The sequence below is a fragment of the Ambystoma mexicanum genome, chromosome 8, assembly GCF_040938575.1.
Source record: "Ambystoma mexicanum isolate Mex_15411 chromosome 8, UKY_AmexF1_1, whole genome shotgun sequence".
NCBI classification, from domain to species: domain Eukaryota; kingdom Metazoa; phylum Chordata; class Amphibia; order Caudata; family Ambystomatidae; genus Ambystoma; species Ambystoma mexicanum.
The window spans coordinates 829,388,512-829,413,268 of record NC_090929.1 but is presented as its reverse complement, the minus strand read 5'-3'; the positions used below and the strand labels follow the sequence as shown (position 1 = coordinate 829,413,268).

General features: G+C 43.0%; 1 protein-coding gene across 4 annotated transcripts in view; it reads left to right on the top strand.

Annotated features, from left to right (window-relative positions):
• The window catches only part of LOC138472491 (cGMP-dependent protein kinase 2-like), a 2,724,950-nt gene that overhangs the window by 114,590 nt on the left and 2,585,603 nt on the right, over positions 1-24,757 (top strand). For all 4 annotated transcript variants that reach the window (XM_069610703.1, XM_069610701.1, XM_069610702.1 and 1 more), the window contains exon 2: positions 16,172-16,776. In XM_069610703.1, the coding sequence (XP_069466804.1) occupies positions 16,274-16,776 (503 nt within the window). In that variant the 5' untranslated portion in view covers positions 16,172-16,273. The remainder of the gene's footprint in view (positions 1-16,171; positions 16,777-24,757) is intronic.

Genomic DNA, 24,757 nt, shown 5'->3' with positions numbered 1-24,757 from the left:
TATCAAAGGTACAGCAAGATGGGATCTGGTGTGTGCACATAGGAGGGAGCTGCACTGGCTTCCAGTAGAGGCCAGAATATACTTTAAGAAGAGTACCATTGTGCACAGATGCCTATATAGACAAGCACCAGAATACTTGAAAGAACGTCTGATACTGGAAAAACGGTATTACCAAATTGTAGTACCATTTGGTTGCTTTGAAACAACCAATTGGGGAATCACTACCAAATATTGGGGGTTGCAGGGGTGTCCCTCGCTTTCGGTGGTCTGGAAGCAGGGGACCAATAAAGAAAAGTGGACCCTGCAGCATCGGATCCCACCCACGTAGGAAGAACGAATCCGACGCTGCAGGGTAAAAACATGCACGGACGGCAAAAATGTAAGTAGGGGATGGGTGAGGGGGCTGTCTGGTGGCAGGTGTTTTTTTCTTCAAATTAGGGCTGTTTTTGCCACTTCAAAATTGGCTTCACGGCCGAATTGACCACATTCAATTTGGCCACAAGCAATGTTGCCACGGTCAAGAGTTATACATCCGGAAAAATATATGAGTTACCCGGTCTAAGAACTCGATGCAACTGACCCAGCCTAGATGTAAACGAGTTAGAGACAATGGACGCTCTTTCATGGTACAGGCAGGGTTGGTTTGGAACAAGCTTGCTGTTAAGATGAGTATGGAAGAAAATAGTACTACCTTCTAGAAACATCTTAAGATGTTACTGTTCGTCCAAATTGTAAGCAATCTGCGTTGTCTTTTATATATGTTGCGCCATGATGCCTGCATGCTCTGGCACATCATAAACAAATAAACATAAACATAGCCATCAATGCAGAGAGGGTTATGATGCTGCTTGCTCCCCCAGCACAGATCATACATAAAAAGAATAAGATAAATACAGAATTGCATTCCATGCCACACATAATGCATGTAAATAGGTTAAATGGACGTGTGTGTAAACAGGTGAAGGGACAGCTGATTTCTAGAAAGCAACGTTGGTAAAGTCAATCTTTTGAGATGAACGGGAGTTTCCATGTATGATCCAGAAGGATAAGCGCTTAATCCACAGCACTTTGGTTACAGGTTACATCAAAGCAGGAAAGTAAAGGGTGCATTTAGACAATAATAGTTGCTACAACATAAGAAGTGGAAACATGAGAAAATAAAAGGAAACATACAATGGGGGTCAGGGACTGGTTGATGGCAAATAAGGTGCAATGGAAGAAAGCCTAAAGCACTGCATTGAGAGCAGAGAAATATTAGGGAGGTAGATGTGGGGAACATAGCCAAAAAATTGTTGGTCTTTGAGTTGATACATTACGAGCTTAAAGTTTTGAAATGGTCTGACAAGTCTGTGGGAATATACTGGGAGGGTGTGGTGCTTAGCTAGAGGGTGTCACTGTCGGTAATGAAGGGAGTGCCCAATCTGGGATTTGTCAACCATTGTGGTCACTCATTTTGTACACACCACCCACAAGTTGTAGTTTGAATGATATGTGCACAATGTCACTCTGCAATTTATAGTATGTTGTTGTGGCTGCGCACTGGAGGTGGTGACACTTCTAGAGGATTTTGATGGGGTATGGGCTGAGGAGGGACATGCAGAGGTTGGAGAATTCGGGAACAGGGCTGAGTTCTTGTGGGGTGTAAACCCATAGGCCCCTGCCTGGTGTAGTCTGTCCAGGCCCCATGTCCCACCTCCACTTCCTTCTCCACACCTGTGTGTCCAGCTTCTGAACTTTGTTGGGACTCACCTTCCACTCTGGCCATTTTGTTCTGCTTGGTGGGTGCCCAGTGGTCAGGACTGATGACCCAGTGTGTCACGGTCCACCTCACGGTGCCCAGCAAGTTCTTCACTGGCGCCCAATCCAAGGGCAAAGTCCCACATGGTCCACAGCTTCCAGTGTCACTTCAGCATCACTCTGGCATCAGGGCATTTGGGCAACACCTGTACTAGGGGAACCCAGGCCAGCTGTGGGGTGGTTGGCTTGCTGCCTTCCTGTTGCACATGTAAAGGCACAGGGGGGCATCTACCAGCTGCACTACACAACCGCTACCTCAGTTCTCATTCCCCATTGTGCACCGACAGAGTGGGTGCTAATTGAGACATAAAAGAGACAAATGTATAGGTCTTACCATATGCCTGCTTTTTTATTTCGGGGGGTTGCATGTGTGCAGGGATATGAGGATTTGAGGTGCACCTTGTGTGTGCTAGTTCTTTGAGGGGGATGCTTAGATGTGGGTTGAACCCTTATGGTCCTTTTAACCGAGGTAACACATCGTACGATGGAGGGGATGCAGAATAACTTTTGCACCAAATGATAAGACTGACTCAGGAAGTTGGCAAAATGTCTCTGTTTTATTCTCAATTGTCTAAAACAGGGAGTTACAACAGACATCAATGGACGTCGCACAGTATAGTCTCAATGTATTTAATTAAAAACACATCATTTATAGCAAAAACACATCATATGTGAAGTCATACTACATGGCAAACTAAAAAAAACCTATGTGAGATTGTGGTTGGTTCAAGGGGAATATCTAAGTATACTTTCTATAAGGGATTGAATTGTGATTGCGTCTCTTCAGTCAGGTGGACAATTTATGCCTTCCCCTATTGCAAGTCATCTTCAACAGTTATTAAGTACCCAGCATATTATTGGCTCTCAAACTATGATGCCCTTCGTTATACAGCCCTCTACAATTGGTTGGCATGCTTGTACCCTTCTAGAACATTCGACTCACTAGCAGCACGTAATCTCATACCCCAGGTGTCAGTGGGTGGGCTTGACCATGTCTCCCCACCCAATTAGCCCAACATCCATCCTTACTCATGCCATCTGCCATTTAGATTGTCTTTGAACTTGGCCCTGTAGAAGCTTCTCTTCCCTGGCATTGTGCAAGACACAATTTCTGATTTCCAACATATAGGCAGAATGGAGGCGGGACCTCATGCAGAGGCATTCTGCTGCTCCTCTACAGGATTATTTGGGTGGTATGATTGGTGGTTGTACAGCGAGTAGTATTAGTGGGTGTAGGTGCAATTTGCATGTGGGGGGCTCAGATTAGTGGGTGTACAGAGAGTAGGAATAGTGGGTGTAGGCACACTTTGCATGTGGGGGCTCAGATTGGTGGGTGGACAGGGAGTAGGAATAGTGGGCGTAGGTGCACTTTGCATGTGGGGAGCTCAGATTGGTGGGTGTACAGGGTGTAGTAATATTGGATGTGGCCGCACTTGTATGTGGGGGGCTCAGATTGGTGGGTTTACAGGAAGTAAGAATATTGGGTGTAGGCGTACTTGCATGTGGGGGGCTCAGATTGGTGGGTGTATAGTGTGTAGGAATAGTGGGTGTAGGTGCACTTTACATGTGGGATGCTCAGATTGGTGGGTGTACAGGGTGTAGGTTTATTGGGTGTAGGCGCACTTGCATGTGAGGGGCTCAAAATGGTGGGTGTTCAGGGTGTAGGCACACTTTACATGTGGGGGCTCAGATTGGTGGGTCTACAGGGAGTAGGAATAGTGGGTTTAAGCACACTTTGCATGTGGGGGGCTCAGATTGGTGGTGTACAGGATGTAGAAATATTGGGTGTAGGCGCACTTGCATGTGGTGGGCTCAGATTGGTGGGTGTACAGGATGTAGGAATATTGGGCACAGGCACACTTGCATGTGGGGGGCTCAGATTGGTGGTTGTACAGGGTTTAGGAATGGTGGGTGTAGGGGCACTTAGCATGTGGGAGGCTCAGATTAGTGCGTGTGTGCAGGGTGTAGGAATATTAGTTGTAGGCGCACTTGCATGTGGGGGGCTCAGATTGGTGGGTGTTTATGGTGAAGGGATATTGGGTGTAGGCACACTTGTATATGGGGAGCTCAGATTGATCGGTGTTCAGGGTGTAGGAATAGTAGGTGTAGGTGCACTTTACATGTTGTGTGCTCAGATTGGTGGGTGTACAGGGTGTAGGAATGTTGGGTGCAGGCACACTTGCATTTGGGGGCTCCGATTGGTGGGTGTACAGGGTGTAGGAATATTTTGTGCAGGCACACTTGCATTTGGGGGCTCAGATTGGTGGGTGTTCAGGGTGTAGGATTAGTGGATGTAAGCACACTTTACATGTGGGGGGGTTCAGATTGAGGGGTTTACAGGGAGTAGGAATAGTGGGTGTAGGCACACTTTGCATATGGGGGCTCCCATTGGTGGTGTACAATCTGTAGGAATATTGGGTGAAGGCACACTTACATGTGGGGGGCTCAGATTGGTGGGTGTACAGGATGTAGGAATATTGGGTGCAGGTGCACTTGCATGTGGGGGGGCTCAGATTGTTGGGTGTACAGGGTTTATGGATGGTGGGTGTAGGAGCACTGTGCATGTCGGGGGCTCAGATTGGTGAGTGTGCCGGGTGTAAAACTAGTGGGTGTAGGTGCACTTTGCATGTGGGGGGCTCAGATTGGTGAGTGTGCCGGGTGTAAAACTAGTAGGTGTAGGTGCACTTTGCATGTGGGGGGCTCAGATTGTTGGATGTACAGGGTGTAGGTATATTGGGGGCGGGCACACACTGCATTTGGGGTCGCAGATGTGTGGCACTCCTGTAACTGTTATTGGTTGGTATGGGTGCAAGTAATGGTGTTTACTTGTGAGTAATCACCCTGCAATTGGTAACATTTTCCTGTTTCTGGTATCACGGTTCACATTGTGCGCAAAACGGTCTTTTCCATGGGTCCTTAGTCCTTGCACTGGGTGTGTCAGGTGCAAACCTGTTTTCTTTGCACTGTAGGTCCCTGCTTGCACTTATCTCTGTAAATCACCTCCTCAGGCGATGAATTTGCACCATGCAATTATAGCGCTCACGCTGGAACGTATGCAGGCACTTTGAATTTTTTTCTGTAAATCTGGCCCAATGTCTCAAAACGCATGGGCCTATTTTTAGGCACAAGTGGTACAAATCACAAAATTAATTTAAAAAAAAAGCCTGGGGCAGCCACAAAGGAGAAACTGAAATGAAAATGATTTCATTATGATTGGGCAGCCAGATTGACAAGGGGTCTTCATCAGCTCCTTTTATAGCACAGTTATATGTGTGGTTTAAATGTCAAGTCAGAAGTCAAGGGCAGCTTTGGATTTTTCAAAATCCCTCAAAATGTACTTTGTATTGTCTGTTCCTGTAACCCCTCTGTCCCAATCGGAATGGCTACATCTGCAAGGCAAGATAATTAGTGAAGTGCTAATCATTTAGCTTGACTGATAATTGAATTACTGCTGGCACCAATCTACCCCCTGGCCTTGTAGATTTAACTGTCGTCAAAGTTCATACTGTTTGTGTTGTGGGTGCAGCATTTAGAAACTGATCATAATTGACGGTTGAAAATAGAATCTCTGATTAGGAAAGAAATCCCCGTCGTGGGAGCATTCACAGCCTGGTGGGATCTTGCTTCTGTGGATTGTTTGGTAAATACAAGAGAGAACATTCTAGAAATTCAGTTTATCACCGTCCAAGCGTGCAATGGTCAGTTCAGATAAACATTAACTATTGCATGTTTTAATATTCGTCTGCTACAGTTACAAACTCAGCTGCCCCGTAGCCCGAGCCCGTGTTCGCTAGCCATCCCTTCCCTGCTCTTTAGGGTGACAAACATACTAAGGCCTCGGGCTCACACATTTCAGCTCTCGAGTATACCAGTATTTGAAATAGCAACAGCATGTTATTTACAGCATCGCGAACGTGCAAACCGACACTGGCAACTGCTTTTTTAGAAAATCACGTGTATCATGTGGGATATTATAATGTACTGGTGCTATTATGATTGTTGTTGTTATCTAGAGTGAGGACATATTCTTCATTATCAATCTTTAAAATGTATATACATTTTTTCAGACACTTAATTAAATTTGCAACTTTGGCATTTGTTACAGAATCCTGTTCTTTATTGACATGTACTACCCCTGCGTCGTTAGTATTCGGATCACACATAAATTATGTTGTGCAAGTTGACTTTACAACCCATCTGTCCAGTCAGCTGATAGTGGAATGAAGCTCCAGTTTAGCAATACCCTGCTTGAGGGTCAAGACGCTCAGATTTTTGAATGTCGAAAGAAAAGTAAAAAATCGGCTTGTTTAGCTTTTGCGGAATGCTACCAGAAATTAACTATTGGTTCAGTAAGTGTTTGGCTGCAACTTGTTCACTTTTCTGCCAAACAGAGGCAGGGTTTTCTGGGCCACTCTTCCCACTAAATGACTTCAGAACCCCTGCAGGCCCTCGATTTGTTAAAGTGGATCTACTTCAGCTCCCGCGACTCAGGCCATTGCCATTGACATCTTAACCCTTAACCCAAAAACCCAAAGTGTGGCAACCAGACTAGTGGCTGGTACTGCCAACTTCGCTAGCACCCCATCAAATCCTAGATCCAATGCAAATATCCCTTTGCCCCACACAAGGCCAAGAACACAGCAACTTTACTATAACTCAACACGAACACATGTGGTTAAGTCAGAGCTTGCCCATCAGGCTCCCTTCAGCCTCATCAACATTCTATGGTAGCCATTCAGTGTCAGAGACTCCTGAACCTTTACGGCCATTGCTAGCTTTTAGAAAGTGAGAACCCCCTTCCTACTCATTATCAGGTAATGGCTACAGAGCTAGATGAGAGTTGTTTCTAAACTCCTACTCAGCATCACACTACCATCAAATTGGCAATGATCACAGTCATTAAGGGGAAAAAGACACAATCCGACAAGCATACCTCCTTCGTCTCTTCGGGTAAAGGGGCTGAGCGGAAGACATATTCTTCAAGAGGGATGTGAGTTAGCAAAGAAGAGCCAAACAACAATAGTACGGTGGTACCAAAATAAAGGAAATGCCCAAGCAAGGTTCTGTTCAAAATAGAAATGTTTAATTTCATTCAAAATGCAAACACAATTAAAACACTAATAACCCACCCCAGTAAAGGAATATACAGAATAGGCAAACATTTTGCTGAAAGGGCAATCTCGGTTGAAGACAGGGGTAGAGAGGCAATAGTTTGTGCATAAATTATCATATTTATGAATATGTCTTTACAAAGGTAAATAGTGGGGTCTTAGATGTCTTTACGGCCCTCAAAACCAGGCTAGAGCGATAGGACCAGTACCAATACATGTATCTTCTTCTTGGGGAGTAGGCTTCAAGGCACTTCCAAAACATATGGGGTGATGTCATAGCTTTTTGAGTCATGATCCAAGATGGGTTGAGTCAGCATAGAGAAGATTTGAGTCAGTGCTCCCAATTGGTTGAGTCGGCATCAAGACAGGTCGACTTGGTGCTCTCAGTGGGTCAAGTCAGCTTCGGGACGTTTCAACTCAGTACTCCAAATAGATTGAGACAGGGTTGAGACAGCTCGAGACAGTTCTTTGTACACGTCTAGTCAGCAGCAAGATGGTTTGAGTCAATTTCTTCCAATGTTTCAAGTCGGCGCCAAGACAGCTAAAAAAGTGTGCAATTTTATAGGCAGTTCCAGGGATTCTATATTGGCTTGAAAATTATGTGAACGCAGTCAAATCAGCTTGCAAGGGGTTCACCCCCTCATTCCTGAAGCATAACAATGCCTCCTTTACCAGAGGGCAGTTTAAGTGCCTCACCTCCCACCAATACCTACCATGCCTTTCCCTTCCACATTGCTACATAGTTGCCCGGAGGCTAGGGACTCAAGCTCTGAATGTTGTTTTTTTCCCCTCAAAATTACCTGCTTCATCTAACGATGATTCAAAATGGTCTCATTTATAATCTCATTTTGCCACGGCATATTGGTTCATTTCAAACCTTCTTTAAGGGTTTATATCTGGCTGCTGTGATAAGAGTCTTTGTCTGGTGATGTAAGTCTCAGGCCCTGATGTATCTGTGTGCAGGAAGTGGGAAGGGGGCTCAGGAAGTGTCAGTGGCCTGAGAGATTCCAAGATGGTGGGACGTTTCTGCTGGCTGTAACTCCTCTCTATGCTATTCTAACTCCCCTCTCTACTCTGTCTGCCTTCGACCAAAGAGAGTCCAGTAAGCACCACCTTTGTGTGACCTCTCTATTTTCGTGGCTGGGGCTCTCCTTTGAAGCACATGTCCGCCTCTTTCCCCACTGGGGGTACATCCTGTTGGATCTATGTTTGAATTCCAGTTACAGAACACTGAACATGTGAACTCCACACCAAGAAGGTCACACCTGCAAGGTTGGCATTTTGTACCCAGCCCTAAGATGGTCCCTCTCGTGGGGTCACACAAGCACACCCCTGTGTGCGGCTCCCTCTGCCCCCATCCTTCCCCCTTCCCCACACCACCTAGTCTGTAAGTCCTTGGCCCAGAAGCTTTACACGCACCACTTTGCTCTTTCCAGAGAGATCAAAGGAAGCTTCCAGGACTGGACCCAAATATGTACTTATGGTGAAACTCAGTCCCACACAGTAACACACAAATCTCTAACAGTTGAATGAGTCACTAGAATCCAAGTTCACCAAATGACATCAAATGGGTTGTGGCCAGTATTGCCATAGGTCACCATATCAAAACCAAATATGGCTTATATTTTTTTATTTATTTAAAAAATATTTCATTTGTGTCAGTTGTACAAATTGTACATTTACACAATATTTTATAACAAATCATAACAAAAATCAACATGCATCATCACATTTTTCAAGAAAAATTGAACCAAGACAATATACTATTCAACGTTGCACTCATACATAATTAATTTAAAGAAGATGAGACAAATAAAAAGAAAGAAGAAATTAGGAATTTAGAATAGACATTTTACAGAAAACACAGTTACGATGCTAATACTCCTTAATTCAATTGATCAAGTTCACATTTACACATATTATTTAAGTCAGAAATTCCTTGCTCTATAGCTTTGTTGATCTCAACGAAAATAACGATTAACATTTTTACCAACACAATTAATAATGACAGTTAAGAGGTGGCCATTGACCTTTGCCATAGATCCTTAATCAAAACTGTTGATGTTGAGTGAACAAAACATTCGAAGAAGCATGTTCTCTGGTTATTAAATTTGGGACATAACATCACCCGATGGAACAGGGACTCAGTCGTACTCACATCGCACATTCTGCATCGTCTCAGCTCATGCAGTACTCCCAGCTTGGGACCTACAACCTCCAGGGTTGGAAGGCTGTTTAACCGAAATGTTAAATACCACTCGTGGTACCTAGAGCTCGGAAATGTTGCCAAGTAGGATCTTAACTTACTAAGAGGTAGATACAATAAATCTTTATCCTCATAAAGATTTACGCAGCTCGGATCTGATAGATCACTATGTTTGTCACATTGTTTAACTTGATTGTTACATTTTGTTTCAGACTCAGAGCTGTCTAGACCCAGCATGTGTGTTAACCTATTGCCTCTCATTTTTAGTTTTTTCATGAATTGATTTGTATTTTTCAAACACAGAAAATGTAGGTGCTACCCCAATGTGTTCTCTCCTGATCTATCCAAAGAATAGATCAGAGACAGAGTCTCACTCTACAGAGTCTTACTAACATACTGTGACCACCAGGACGTTAACACTTATGGGCACCGAGATGGGCACCCCAACACTTGTTTCAAGATTTTTTCTTTCAAAACATCGAAGAATTTCCTACCAGTAATGTGCATCTGCTCGCATCAGTAAAGAACAATGGGCAAAACTTTGACTCTGTAAAATTCTATTATCGGAAACAGAGCACAATTTAGTTTTTATCCTTTTCATCCAGGAAAGACAAGAGGAGATTTTTCATCTAGTTTGGCTAGTTCCTTCTCCCTTTGTTTGTTCAGCCCAATCACATAGCCTAGAAATCAAATTGAATTGACATGCTGTATGGTGGCATTGTTCAATTTCCACACATAATTCCTGCAATTTTTCTTGGTGGTACTAACCATTACATACGATTTAATGGTATTTATTTTGAAGAGAATTCCCAGTCAAGTGAATTCTCAGTCAAGTTCTGATTGACCCGGTCAAGTTGACGCTTGTAGCTGGCAGGTGTGTAGTCTATTAACAGGATATCATCCACATTCGCGATAGAGTTTAATTTGAATCCTGACCACATCGGCACAAATCCTCCCCAATCTTTACTTGCGTCCCAAAGGTCTGCTATATAGTAATTGAAAAATGTGGGGGCGACTACACACCCCTGCCAGACTCCTTTGGTCAACACAATTGTTTGCTATAAATCTCCCGGAGTAATAAATTGAATTGTTGGATTAGAGTATTTTAGTTATTGCCAATAATACCGGATTGATACTGTTTTGAAATTTTTTAGACAACAGACAATTGATGAGGAGGTAAGATCAATGGCCGCTACATATAATGTTCTCCCTGAATACTATCCTACATCAGAAAGACAGGCTTTAATGGCTAAGCCACTCATAATATTTCCAACCCCATTCCTTTATCCTGTCTGTAGTGGGTTGAGTAGATTAATGTTTTCCGCCCACTGTTGTAATTCCTTTAGCACCATACTAGCAACAACTTTTGAAGAGGAGTCCAGAAGTCAGATAGGCCGGTAGCAAGGGGGATCAATACGATTCCCTTTTTTAAAGATTGGTACTAAAATTGAACTCGACCAAGGCATGGGAGAGATGTAGTCATTCATGATGTGTGTAAATAAGTGCAACAGGATGTCTGCCCAAAGTACGGGATTGTTCTTAAAAATCCTGTGCGTTATTCCATCAGGTCCACTTGCATGTGAGTTATTTAGTTTGCTGATGATGATCTCAATATCAGGCCGATCAAAGATGAGCGCCTGATTTTTAGAAGCAGGTTGGTGTACTTCTGATAGTCTGTTTGTGTGCATTCCTGCTCCATAGCTATTAGAAAAGAAATCAACCTTGTCTTCCTCACTTACACTCGTTGGTTGAACCACGTCTTGCACCCTTTCTTTATTATTCAGTGTCCACCATATTGGCGAGTGTCATTTTTAATTATCTTGTTCAAAAACACTTTATTTACTATTCTGCCAACAGGTCTTGGGGATAGACAGTTATATAATTCGGAGCAGGGATGTCCATGGTTAAGAGCAGCCACTGCCTGTTGGAACTTTGGGTTCCAGCAGGATGTTTGCAAGAATGCAGGTGTTACTTTGTAGCTGTCACTTTACAAAAACTACAGGGTGGCTGCTGGGAGTGTCTCTAGTCCCAGCAAATATTCATGCGCACTATACTTTTCAACAAGCAGCATTATGGAATGGTGCCTTGTTAGCAGACCTCACTTCATGAGGCACAATTACCAGCATTATTTTGTGTTATAAAAATGTAAAACAAAACCTGGGGCTTGCCTACTCGCACAGATGGCATTTTTCCAAAAACATTCTTAATTGCTCTGTAAAACATCATCCCTGAGCATAAAAACGCCTCCTTTACCAGAGGGCAGTTTCAGTGCCTTACCTCCCGCCAATACCTACCATGCCCTTCCGTTCCCAATTGCTACCCAGTGGCTCTGATGCTAAGGACACACGCAATGAATGTTCTTTTTTTTTTACCAAGTTAACTGCTTGTATCATCAAATGTATTACAGTGACAATTCATCAAGTGTATTGAATCGCAACTCTCCTTCCCCATTGCGCTATCCCTTCTCCCCACCCCTTGCGCTGTTGCTCTTTCCGCCTTGCGTTGTCGATCCTTCACCCTTGCACTGCCCCACCTTCCCCTGTGTGCTGTCGCTCCTTCCCTCCTAGCACAGTTGCTCCTTTCACCAGGTTACCTGCTTGTATCATCAAAATGTATTACATTGGCAATTCATCAAATGTATTGCTATGACAACACTCACATGACATAAAACAAAAATCAAGCAAAATAAAGAAATGTCCTTTTAAGCACTGGTTTAAGCACTGGCTTAGCGTTCCAGAACACAACCCTGCAAATTGCCAACCCACCATGAAACAAAGTATTCCATTTTTCAAGAAGTGATGTTTTCTGTGGCACTGTAAAAACTTTACATTGGATTTTTTGTGATAAAACAGTTTAACTACTGTGCTATTGTATGTCATCTTGCGCAATTACAATGATGCTTGGTCGAGTGAAGGAAAAGGCAAGTGCTATTTGTCAGATTCTCCACCACATATCTACTTAAGGGTTGGCATATTCCTGCCTCTTGAGATTGACACACAAAGGCTGAAGGTCAACCAAGTGAAAACTAGTGATTCCATGTTTATCTAACTCATTAAAAAAACTCAGCCTGGTTGCATTACGCTTTGAGAAGACAGTGATCAACTGCCCATCATTCTTTCTCTGCAATCATTATATGTACAAGCACAGCTGTTGCAGGCAATTAACGTTGCCCACTTTAAGGAAACGTATCTAAGTTCAGCATGGGCTAACACGAAAACAGAATGATGCCCTGGAGCAGTTTGATGCAACGTCTCGAGCAATTTCATATCCTTGCACGTGGGGACTGTTTCTGTATCCCTGCAGCACCCTACCAGCACTTGACACCTGGTATCTGCCCTTGCACTTGCCACCAGCTGGCTGCACTTTTTATTTATTGTCTTTATTTGTTTTACTGTTACCCTGTACTGCACTGCCCCCTCCACCTTTTTCCCCGCACTTTTCCCTTCGCTCCTCCCCTGTACTTGCGCGATCTCAATGTCACCTGGCCTAGTAAGATCATTATTGTTGGGTGTCCTGACCCACGTTTGAGCTATCATGCTACAACATTTGGTTCTGTGGGCTTAGAAAATCCAAGATGGCCAAAAAGCCCACATGTACGCCAGAATAGGAAAACTGTGCAGTACTGGCATGGGAAACATCATGATGGCCAGAACTTCCCAGAAAATGCACAGGGAAATGCATGAAGAATAGGCTGCCACCCATTTTTGCCTATGTTGTGAGCACAGGAGGGCACTGCCTAAAACCACCATTGGGCTACCCACACAGTAGCCTGAAACCATTGGGAATGGCAATGCTGATTGCCAAAAGCAACCTAGAACTGTGGGGAATTCATTTTCTTAAATCCCAAAAATGGTTGCATTACCAGTACTCACCAGTATCAGAAAGCCGGCGTTTTAAAACCACCAGACTTGTGTGTAAAACTGAACAAATGAAACAAAACCAGACCAAGGAAAGACTTGCTAAGAGGTGGATAAAATGTAAAACTATACTCTGAAATGACATGAAGGAAGTAATTATTTAATGTGGATGTAAAAATCGTAATAGACTTAAACTGGGGGACAAAAAGTGACATTTAGCTGAAACCTGGCTTAATGAAACTGAATTCTGCCTGACATCTACCCCCACAGGAGTTAAAACCTGCTCAGCCACTCTTCCCCTTGCCAAAAGGAGTTGTCACCTCTCTGATTAGATTAGGGGTGGAGCAGCTACAGGGAGTTGAACAAAGGCCTGTCCTGGGCCCAGGCAGATGGTTTATTGGGGGGATCGTAAATGGCTTCCTTTTGAACAAAGCCCTTCCTTGACTCAGGCAGACGTTATATTGGGGGAGGTCGTAAAGTGGCTTCCTCTTGGCAGCAACGGGGAGGGGCAGCCCCCTATGAGGACAGGCTGAGCTTAAAGAAAGTGGATAGACTGGTTTCTCCACCATGTGACCTGGGAAGACACACCCCTGTTGGCCAGAATATGATTTTAAGAAAGATGTATAACTCATGGTGCGGACTTGTCAAAATTATCTAAATGATACCATAATTCTTGTGATTTTTCTGCCCACATTTTAAGAGGTTTTAGGACCTGGTGGTATGATCTGGGGGGTTACTAGCGGAAAATAGGGTTTCACTCCAAATGTCTGCATGTTAAAAATCTGACACTTCATCAATTAATGTCCACACTCATTGCGCACATGTGTGTAAATTTGGGTAAATGTCCGATTTTGCAAAACCAGTTAAAAAGTGCAAAATGTTGCCATTTCTGAATGCAAGCCCCGAGGAAGAGCAGAGTTTGAACAGAGTATACCTCATGTGATATGTGATGGGTGCATGTAATTTTAAACAACTGTGTATCTGTGCAATATGTATTTGAATGAAATATAGATTTGTGGGCAAACTGACCAGGGGAGGATCTTCTGACCCATAAAACCTACAGCATCACTCTGACTCACATTTCCTTCCCCCAATCATGGGAGAGGGGAAAATTGGGCCAATGACAAGTAGAGAGGGGTAGGCTTTGCTAGGCCCAGGCACACACCCATTTTCAAAACACATAAAAAGAGACTGCTGGGACAGGTAGAGACATTCAAATCCAGTTGCTGCAACGCGCTCTGCCGGACCACACAACATCCAGAAGATACCAGATCCAACACTTAGACTTTAAAACTCCAAAGAACTTGATTCAGAACTCAAAGCAAGGGCCTAAACCCACAAACTGAGAACTCTTCTCAGCAGGCCTCAGCATCCAGCAAACCTAACAGCGGTAGCAGCATCCAGGAGCCGTGCAGCAGTACAGCTAAGACGGTGTGAAACCAAATCTCTTAGTTTCCAGTGATATAATTCAATCTATTTAATCTAAGTAGAACTGCTCCTAACTGTCACTTGTCAATTCTGCAGCCGCATAGCTGTCACCTGTCATTTTTAAAAGCTGTCACCTGTCAATTTGAGTTACTTTAAATTCGAAAAACAACCTTTACAAAATCGTTCATATCTTTGGAACCGCTTAGAATCGTAGCGTTTCAACGAACCTAGAACCGACCTGCTACTCCTTATACTTTTGCCGTAATCGTGATTCACGCATTCGCGAATTTTGCCGCGATTCGCGATTTGGTTAAAAATCCAGCCACGTGTGAAAACAGCAGCTTCCTTGCTTTCCTTTGCCAAAAATTCGTTTAACCTGCTAGTTACTCCTAGAGCATTGTTAAAGGGAGCCTGAGCTCATCCCAAGTATCTTTCACTCACCCTGAACCTCCTAAAGGGAATTAAAACCATTTTCAGCATATTCCTCACTTCATTGCCAGCACATATAAAAGCATTTTGGGCCTGTGTTTCAACTTCTATCCATAGTCTAAGCTTGCTGGGGTGAACTGAATTACATTTGATTGCATGTCTGAGAACTGTGTGCTACTCTTCATTTCTGTACATTGCATAAGGGGGGGAGTGGATTGCCAGAGAAAAGTGATTACATTGTTTTGTTGAAATCATATTGAGTATTTTCTGTACTGCATTTTCATTCAACATTGCATCCATCTGAACTTATATAAAGTATTCTCTACCACCTTATTCTTCTGTTCCTATTCACAAGTGTGCTACCTCATCCTTATACTACTCCTGGGTAACCAAATCAGTTTACTAGTAGGACATTATTCACTGTTGATCACTGCTCATGTTTTAAGTGTGATATTAATTATTAATTCATTATAAAAGTGTGATATATATATATATACTGTTAATTTTTGTTCAAATTAACCTTTTAATCTTGCAAAACAGAACTACTTCTTGGCTCAGTGGGGTCAGGGGGATTCTAAGAGAGGGGTGTTATATAGGGGTAGTCATCCAGAACTCATGAACTGGACATAAAGATATATCAATAAGGGTTTCCATTCAGTATCCCAGACTAGGCATTGACTTAGCTGTAGTGTTGAATTCAATCCTCTTATATTATCTCCTTCTTCCCTCTGTTTCCCCTACCTTGCCTCATCACACCTTGAAACACTAGTGTATAGGTGCGTTATAAATGCCATATCATATCTACAACAAATGCCTTTTTTTGTAAGTCTACGAGACTATGTTGAAAACTGATTCACCATAATTCCTATTGCATGCATATTTTGAAGGTGGCATTGGTAGTATTGGCCACCACCAGATCTAGGAATTTCAATATAGTAAGGGCAAGTGCACAAGACGTGGTTGACCTGCTCTTTTCACTTCATAACTGGGGAATTCTCTGTGAGTTTTAACTTCTGCTCTAAAGCAGGGGTATCGAAGTCCGGCCCTCGAGAGCCCCGCCATGTTTTCCAAAAATCACTATGTAAAATAACTCCCATTTAGATATACTGTATTCAAATGCTTTCGGGTGAATTTCTGAAAAACATGGAATGGACTTGGATCTTGAGGACCAGACTTGGAGACTTCTGCCCACATTTTATGTCAATGTGTTCTATGTTTTCCTTGCAATGCGAAAAGGCAATCAGATTTGCATTTTCTGCTTTGGAACCTATCTTATGCACTCTTCTGATAGATATGCATCAGTGAAAGTGACAGTCTGGTCTGTGTGTTTTCTTTAACTACAGGTGAAAGCAGCAAAGAAACAATTTCACACCAAGGGCATTATGGCAGCAGGAAAATGTGCAAAGTGTTTTGCACCCTTCATGTAAAAGGGAGGAGGATGTTCAATGCAAAGTAAGGTGTCATCCCTTGATTTGGGCATGTTTCGACAGAACACCATGGGCAATGGAACTGTCAAGTCCCCTAGAAGTGAGGACAACTGTCCCTTGCCCACCGCGAGGGACAGTGCATCTGGGGCATTGAAAAAGCTGCAGGAAACAGTCCTCCTTTTGGAGGAGGAGCTCCGGCGGAAATGGGAGGAGCTGAAGGAGAAAGATGATAGAATCAGACATCTGGAGAAGGAGCTTCAAGCAAAAGTCTCTCAGATTGACAAGCTACAAGATGCCATTGGTTATAACAGCATCCCCACCTCCCCGGTTGCCGACCAAGAGAACAAATTAAATAGTGTCATCAATCAAGGGCCGAGTCGATATGGAGACCACACTCCAGAAGTCCAGAGGCGTCTCAAGGCTAAAGAAGGCGTATCAGCAGAGCCTACATCAAGAAAGTTTTACTGCCCTTCAACACAGAATTTCACAGTTGAGTTGGCATCGATCCGCAAGGACTCAAGGTAAGACCAAAACACGTTTTTGAATTATGGATAAAAATATCTCCTTGGGTAATTAGATGCAAAGAATGAAAGCAGAATAATGTATGTTAGGAATAAATTGAAGTATCAATGTATTATGTGTTTCACAAATACTCACAAACAATATAGGGAGATGGAGATTCGTTCACTCACCTGCCCCTTTTTCATTCTAAGAGCAAAATCAAGACATCTTACTGCATGATGATTAGATGGTTCCATGTAATAATGTCACTGTGAAAAAGTCGTCAGGATCTGGCTATTTTTCCCTGGCTACCAACATTCTTTCCTCAAATATTCTATGAGGGCTATATTTATATATTATTGCCGCCAGTCGTAGAATATTTGGGGAAAGTGTTTGATAGTCTGGAGGGTGTATCATTAATGCATTTTTTTTAAAGTCACCAACCAGACGACTTTTTTCATGACGACATTATTACCTGATATCGATTAGATGCTGCCCATCCAGTTCATCCCATGAATAAGCAACCTGGCTGTGTTGGTCCCTTGGAGTCACAGGGTTTAAGAATCATGCAGATATACTGTAAATAATGATTTCCAAAGTATGTGAACAATAATTTACCTTGCTAAATCAATATAAATGGAAACCCACTTAATATATGAACAGTTAAGGACCAATGAGTACAGTTAAGGACCAACAGGCCCGCTGAGTCACATAGAGCAATTTAGCATAACATATCAAACAGATCAGATTAATGAGTTAGCATGTTGCCGTCAATGGCTTTCATGTGCCTTCTACAGTGTACATACCACAGTGCGCCCAACTCAAATTTGTTTATGCATCATCAGCAAATATGTTGACAGTGCCTGCAGTATTATCCTTCAGGAAGCAACCCTGATGTGTCCAGCACTCGCTATGAACACTTTGCTGTGACCTGTCCTGAGTGAAATGAAGGAGTACTCTGGTCCACAGACCCGAAAAGGGGTGCTATAACTAGGTGTAAAAGGGTTATGACATGTGTATCACCCCTTGTAGTGCACCGAGGGATTTTCCATGTTTTTATGATTGGCGTGGGGGCACGGAACATAACCGCTCTTTCTGCTACAAGTCATGTTCATGCTGGTGGAAAACCATTGCATTCCTCTGTAACCCGACTGCGCTTAGCACCTGCTAGAAACAGGAGGATTCCTTAGGAATCCACAAATAAATGCCTCCAACACACGGATATTCCGACAGGCATTTACAATTCTTTGCACTACAAAGTGCCAAAGGTCTGTGTAAACCTGTTTTCACCAGCTGTTACACGCTTATAGTGCATACGAGGACGATTGCGCAGATTGGACCAAAGTGCACACCTTGGTTGTCCCCCCATGCAATTTGGACATTTTCAAAAAATGAGCCCCTTTGTCTTCCATCAGTTTGCCCAGAAAAGAGAAATCCCGGTGACACTGCACACGCTTATCATCATAGGAACTACTCGCTAACCGCTTTCATTTAGTGACAGTCCACTAAGCACACACATCTAGTCTATGACACTGCTGCAAACGTAGGGAGACACAGGCATGTGGGATTATTGTGTTGCCTACTTTTGAATCACATTCCTTTTTACAGAGGCTTCTTAAATGTCAGACATTTTTGTTTGTTCTTTTTATTATTACGGAGGATTGTTTCCGTCTGTTCAGATGGCTCTTAGTGGTATTTTCATTTCTATGGCTGGCAGATTATTATTCTACTTGTATTAAGTAGGAGTGGTATTTTCTGTTTCCGTGCACTGTTTGCAAAGTGCCACAGTACTCAGTATGAATGAATTCCTTATTTCTCCGTAAGCACCATGCAAGACATGACATCTTGCCACCTTCTCTGGTGTCGCCAGTGCCTCGTCACGATCCTCTTCAATTGCACCTTCGTGCCTAGAAACACTTGCGTACGCGTTATAAATGCCTCATCATATCATAGCACCTTACTGATTAGTGCGAACCCTGATGCAAAAAAAATAATAAAATAAAGCATGAAATCTCTCTCTCTCTCTCTCTCTCTCTCTCTCACACACACACACACACACACACTCACGAAAACCTTACATTTCCGAACCGGACCTCACCTAGCACTCATCAGAATGTCATATTGTTCTTAACAGTGTCTCGAAAAGCCCTCATCAGACCCCATGTTTTTAATAGAGCCCCCTCACATAGTTGCCAACTAACCACCAATACAGCTCCCCCACAGCCTGGGGTTAAAAGCACAATGGAACTCTATCCCATGTTTGCATGTCACAAGAATGCACATTTTGATATTTGGTCACTGACATCTAGTTGTTTTGGAAAATGAGGGCAGGAGTGAGTGTTTTTAGACGCGAGACATGTTGGTGGGTTTAAATGGCTGAGCATTTTCGGTATAGGGGCATGTCTGTAAAAGCAAGCACTCATACTCCTTTACACCTCGACAACATGCCTACACACCTTCTCTCTAGCGTTGCATGCTATGCATTTTCTAATAGCGCACCTTTAGACTTGTGCCCCCTGGATTCCAGGCCACAAGGGATCCTTCTCCAGTCAGCTGCTCCGAATGCAGATTCTAGGGGGCATGTGCGGGGTTTAAGAGTTGCTTAATGAAAACCCATACTTGCTGGACTTGACCTGATGAATGAAATGCTGAACGCCCCAGGACCTAGGAAACCCAGCTGAACGTGGAAACGTTTTAAGACAGTTCATGAGCTACAATTGCTGTCATTGTATGGATAGCTGTCTAGAAACTCCTTTAAAATCTCTACTGCTAAGGGTCCTTCCAAAGGCTGCCTCAGCCAAGACCCCCCCAATTGTTTAAAATATGCTTCCAAGCGAGGATAGCGCACGGACAACGCACCGGTCTTGGAAGCAAGTCCAAGCACGGCAATAGCGGGTCGAATCCCGGATCCGTGCTTACAAACTGAGCTCAGGCATGGTGTTAGGTGCGTTACAGGCAGGTACACTCTCACAGTTCTATGATTAGTGGCAAAACTCAGCCAGGCAACCTTTTTCCTTTCTCTTGTGCCGAATTAAACCCTTTTTAAACATTTCTATTTATTTTTTGAAAATGTGACTTCCACTTTCGGTTTACATGGACTTAAATGTGGCTTTTATAATAGTGTGAAATGCAAATTATATCGTTCAAATACAATAAATGTACAGTGTACAGTTTCCAAAAATATATATAAAACTTGGTAAAACTCATTGGAATTAACCATTTTCCAGAAGAACTCTTTATAAAACAGTTGTCTTTTTCACAAACGTAATTTTCTCAACAGCTAAGTCATTCCAGGATAATTGAGTCCGTTTGGACTGAGGGGCATTCCTTTGATCTCTTGAATGTTAAGCTGAAATATATTGTGCAAAGTATGTGGTATGCTCTTGGACCGTGTCGCCCCCTGATACGTGACACGTGTCTCTTGACACACTCCGAGTGTTTTATCATCTTCACTGTTCCTGTCATCTTCCTTGTGGCTCATTATTTTGTATTAATCTATTTTGTTGTCATCAGTGTTCTTATGTGAAATGTGTTTTCCCGATGACCTTCTGCATTATTGATCTGTCAGTAAACCAGTACATTGGATTAACACATTATTGAATCGTTGTGTGTGAGAGTTTAGAAATAGTTTGATTTAAATCTAATGTTTTTTGAGTGTGTTGTTTTTGTTGTCTGTATGCCATTTTCTTTGCCTTCTTCTTAAAATCTCCCTTGTTGTATTCTTTGGTCAGCGCGCGTTTTTCAGACACCATTCCAGCTGAACGCTGCGAAACCATAGCAGCAAATGGAACTGCAACTTCATTAAGAGCTGCACTCTATCACTGCATTCTCATCACATACCCACGCAGAATACACCAATGAAAGCATTCACAAACACGTGCCATACCAAATAACAGCCCTTCCCTTGCATCTGGATGTTATACAATGTTTATGAAAAGAGATCATGATTCATGTAATTCATTTAAAAAAAATATATATATGTTCCCAATCAAGTGGCGAACACAGGAACATGGCCAACATACTAACTTATTCATAATTTCAACACGATCCATGAGAAAAGGACCTGATTTGTGTGTATTAGCTCTCACCTACATGAGGCTGTAAATAAAAAAAATATACTAATGATCTCGGACCAACAAAGACATATTAAGGAAATGTGCTTTAGTACCTAGCTGTGACCAATGGAAACAAAATAATTAATAAATAACACATGCGGACATTATGCATTTGAACATTTATTGAAATAAAAAGAATATAAATTATGGATGAAATCTCTATAGAAGGAAATAAGAGAGGGCACAACAATTACAATGAAAACTATTAAGAATACCACAGAAATAGTGCAACACTCAGCTATGGAATTATGTAGTAGCTGAAAGGATCTATAAACATTCAAAGAATTATTTCAGCTGAGTGACATTTCACCGATGGTTTTTGCAGATTGTACTGCTTTTGTAACTGCAAAACGTGTGGGAGAGCCATACCCCTCTTTGGACCCCCAACCTCTTTTTATATTGTAGCGATATATATGTAGAGACTACACTCAACCTAGAGAGTCCCTTCCCTGCCCCCCAATTAAGGTGGCCCACAATGTATCATGTATGTTGTTTGGATTCAATAAGCCCTATCTATAACTCATTTTGAATCACCTAGATCTCTCCCTCTGTGCCAACAATGAACCAAGAACCAGTCCGGGGTTTTGAGAGAACATACATTTATTTAAAGTATATGTGCAATACAATTTTAATTGTTACATACGCCACCTTCACTGTGAGACAAAACAAAGCTTCAAAACTACATGCACCTTCCTTTTCATAATAAACAGGCAAATATTACTTGATTAAATTTAGACTGAAAACAAAGCACAGTTTCGATTTTAAAACAAGTTACACACCTCACATGCAGTGTTGGATAAATTGGGTTTTCCAGCACATCTGAATATGCAAGCAGTTTGCAATCACACAGACTAGGAAGCTATTTTAAATGTATACAACCTTTCTTCACCCCAAAAGCAATGCAAAAAAACAGTGTCACTTCCTCACTCTCAGGAAAGAGTGTATATTTTGCAATGGAGAATTACCCTGGGTTTCACTGTGAGGGTGACTATTATCCACCAATATTCTAATTGTGTCATGTTCTAGGTCTACTAGAGGTGTCAGATTTAAATGCAAACCTTGTTGGAGATGGGAATTCAAATGTATATAGGCATCCTGAAGCTTGAGGTTCTGTCCTCGTTTACTTTGGAGGGGAATAGTGAAATGTCGCATCTGTCCCTGGATGGTAACCTCTTCTCGCACATGAACCTCAACCGCATACGGCAGCAATTGAGCTGACCAGAATGCTTTGTCAGCCTCGTCAAAGCTCATGGGGTAACCCACTAGTCGTGACCAGGCTTTTTTTTATTAATTAGGTCCAAATTGATTGCAAATTGGTTGAGGATGTCACTACCTAAATGAAGGTCGGAAGGGACAAATCTGATGGCCCAACAATTATGATATATGCTTTTGTTGCTAATGGACATTTTTAGAATACACATGCTAGGCAGGAAATGTTTAGAAACTGGGGTTTCCAGGCCTACTTCCCATTTACCAATCAATTTAAATGTGGGAATGGTCTGCTCTTTTGGAAGTTTCCTGAATATCCCTTTGCTGGTGAAGGTTTTTCCATTATTTACGCATACTCAGATGAGCACAGGATCCACCCCTTCATTTATCTGAATGGGGAAAAACAACTGCTCGTCCTTTTTCCTGAATGTCTGTCAGACTTTGAGCTGGTTCTTCATTGTCTTGTTTCACGGGACTCAAAGTTTCTTCTGACTTTGTACTGGTGTAACATTTCAGAGTATTTCCTTCCAGTGTGGAATTCCAATTAAATCTGTGAGGAAGGTTGATTTTCAAGAATGGAGAAGGGTTCCCACCACCAGTTCCTTCTCCTACCTAGATGACAGTGATGTCTGGGACCTGGTTATTCTTGAAATGGAATTCTACTTTCTTGGAGCATTTGTTAATTAAATGTCTGGTACCATTCATGCTGACATAATTGAGAATCATTTTTAGTTTTAGAGCCAGTTAGTCTGGTTCCAGATACCTTGTTTATGCAGTCGATCAGAGGTGATAAACTCCTCCAGAGATTGTTCCCCAGTAAACAAGGTGCGCCCTCTGGAGTCCCAACTATCACCTGGTGTTTCAACCAATGTTGCATTATTTTCTTTTTCCACAGTTCCTTCCAGGAAGTGGTCTGAGGGGAATTTGGTGACCACCCCCCTCCTTGGTTGAGTTGTTCAAGGGCCTTTTTGGACAGGATGGTGGCTTGGGATACAGTGTCCACCAGACCTGATACTTCACACTGCCCTGGCCCCTTGAGTGGTGCCTTATTTTTTTATTTTCCTCCGATTCGTTGCTGTCTCCATTTACCTGGAGCCAATTCTCAGAACCTGTTTGGGGGAAGGGCACTTCCTCTGTTTCTATTTTGTCTGGCTCGCATTTTTAGGGTTGAGGAGTTTCTTGATCTGGGTTGGTGTCCATACTTACCCTGTCCACTTGACAGTCTTTTGGGACCCTTTTTTCTTTGGGTGGGATCACCCCATTCCTAAAAGAGAAGATTTGCTTACCTGTATCCTCCAGGGACTCTTGTCATTCAGAGGGGATTTGCTTTAGCTCCTCCACAAAGCGGTTCTTCTTTGGCCTCTCATACTTACTCTTTGCCCTTTGAGTTTGAACTTCCCATGGGCATAAGAGCCACTTTCAGGCTGAAAGGTTTCCTGAGGTTCTGTCTGGGTGCGAAAGGAAGCTTCCTGTTGTGCTTGGCATCTCCCCTCCACCCAGTCCCCCTCCTGAGGAACCTTTGGGTTGCTGGATGTTTCCTCCTGTCATTGCCCCCCCTGGGGCATCAGACCCAGGTATTGGGGAATTCTGGGAAGCAGAGATATGTTGAGGGTTCGATTGAGCCCTCCGCATGTGCCTCAGGTCATCCATGACGCTCCAGCTGCAAGACATTTTCTGGGCTGTAGGGAGGTCTCGAGTCACATCTCTGCTGCTACCGAAAAGGGTAACTGTCCCTTTTCCTGGAGTAGCTAGGGTACTGGAAATTCCCTCCATAAGTTTCCTTTCTGAGTCGCCCTTCTCACTGTTTCAGGGGTCTATTCTCCTGGTACCGGGGAGAATGGGGAGGATTATTCTGGAAGTTCTTATTCAGGGGGTAGCTTGGGAAAAAAAATCAGGTTGGGAGGTGGAGTGATACTTCTCTCCTGAGAGACGATTGGGGGAAGTTTCCTGGGCAGTACTTACCTGGTTGAGCCTCCCCTGCCCGGGGGAGTGTGTACATACCCCAAAATTGGTTTGGTACCCTTGGTACCCTTGTATATAGGGCTTACATAGGTGACAGGGTCAGAATGATCATGATCCTGCTTGACTATGATTGAATTGTTCCAGGGCATGGGGTCCCTTCTATGTTCCATTTTCTTTGTTGGCAGGAGGATTATATTTAGGACCCCCAATCTCCTATGCAGCAGCAGGTGTGTGAGATGGCTTTGGGCAGGTTTACCCTCAGTGGGCTTTTGGATCTCATAGATCATGGTGACTTGCTCAATTACCCAATCCAGGGTTCTGCGTTTATGAAAATTATGCACCAGCTGAGTCATCGTGTATCTGGGAAGCGCATGGAAATAGGTGGTCATGAACTGCCTACTGTTGGTTTTCACCCGCCGGGAAGTTTGAGCAATTGCTCACTTTAACTCCTGCACAAACTCCATAGGAGCCTGATCATGCCCACATTGCAAACTGTATGCAGCCTTACGGGCGTCCTGTGGGTTAGTATATGTGGAGAAATGTTTTAAAATGGCCACCTTATATGTGGACCATTTATAATGATCATGGTCCTCCAGTCAGCAAAGAAACTGGAGTACTCAGATGATAATGCCCATTAAGTAAATGATATACAATTCACATGCAATAACATCACCTGCTCATAAGGTTCCAAGTACTCTCACACCAAATACTTGGC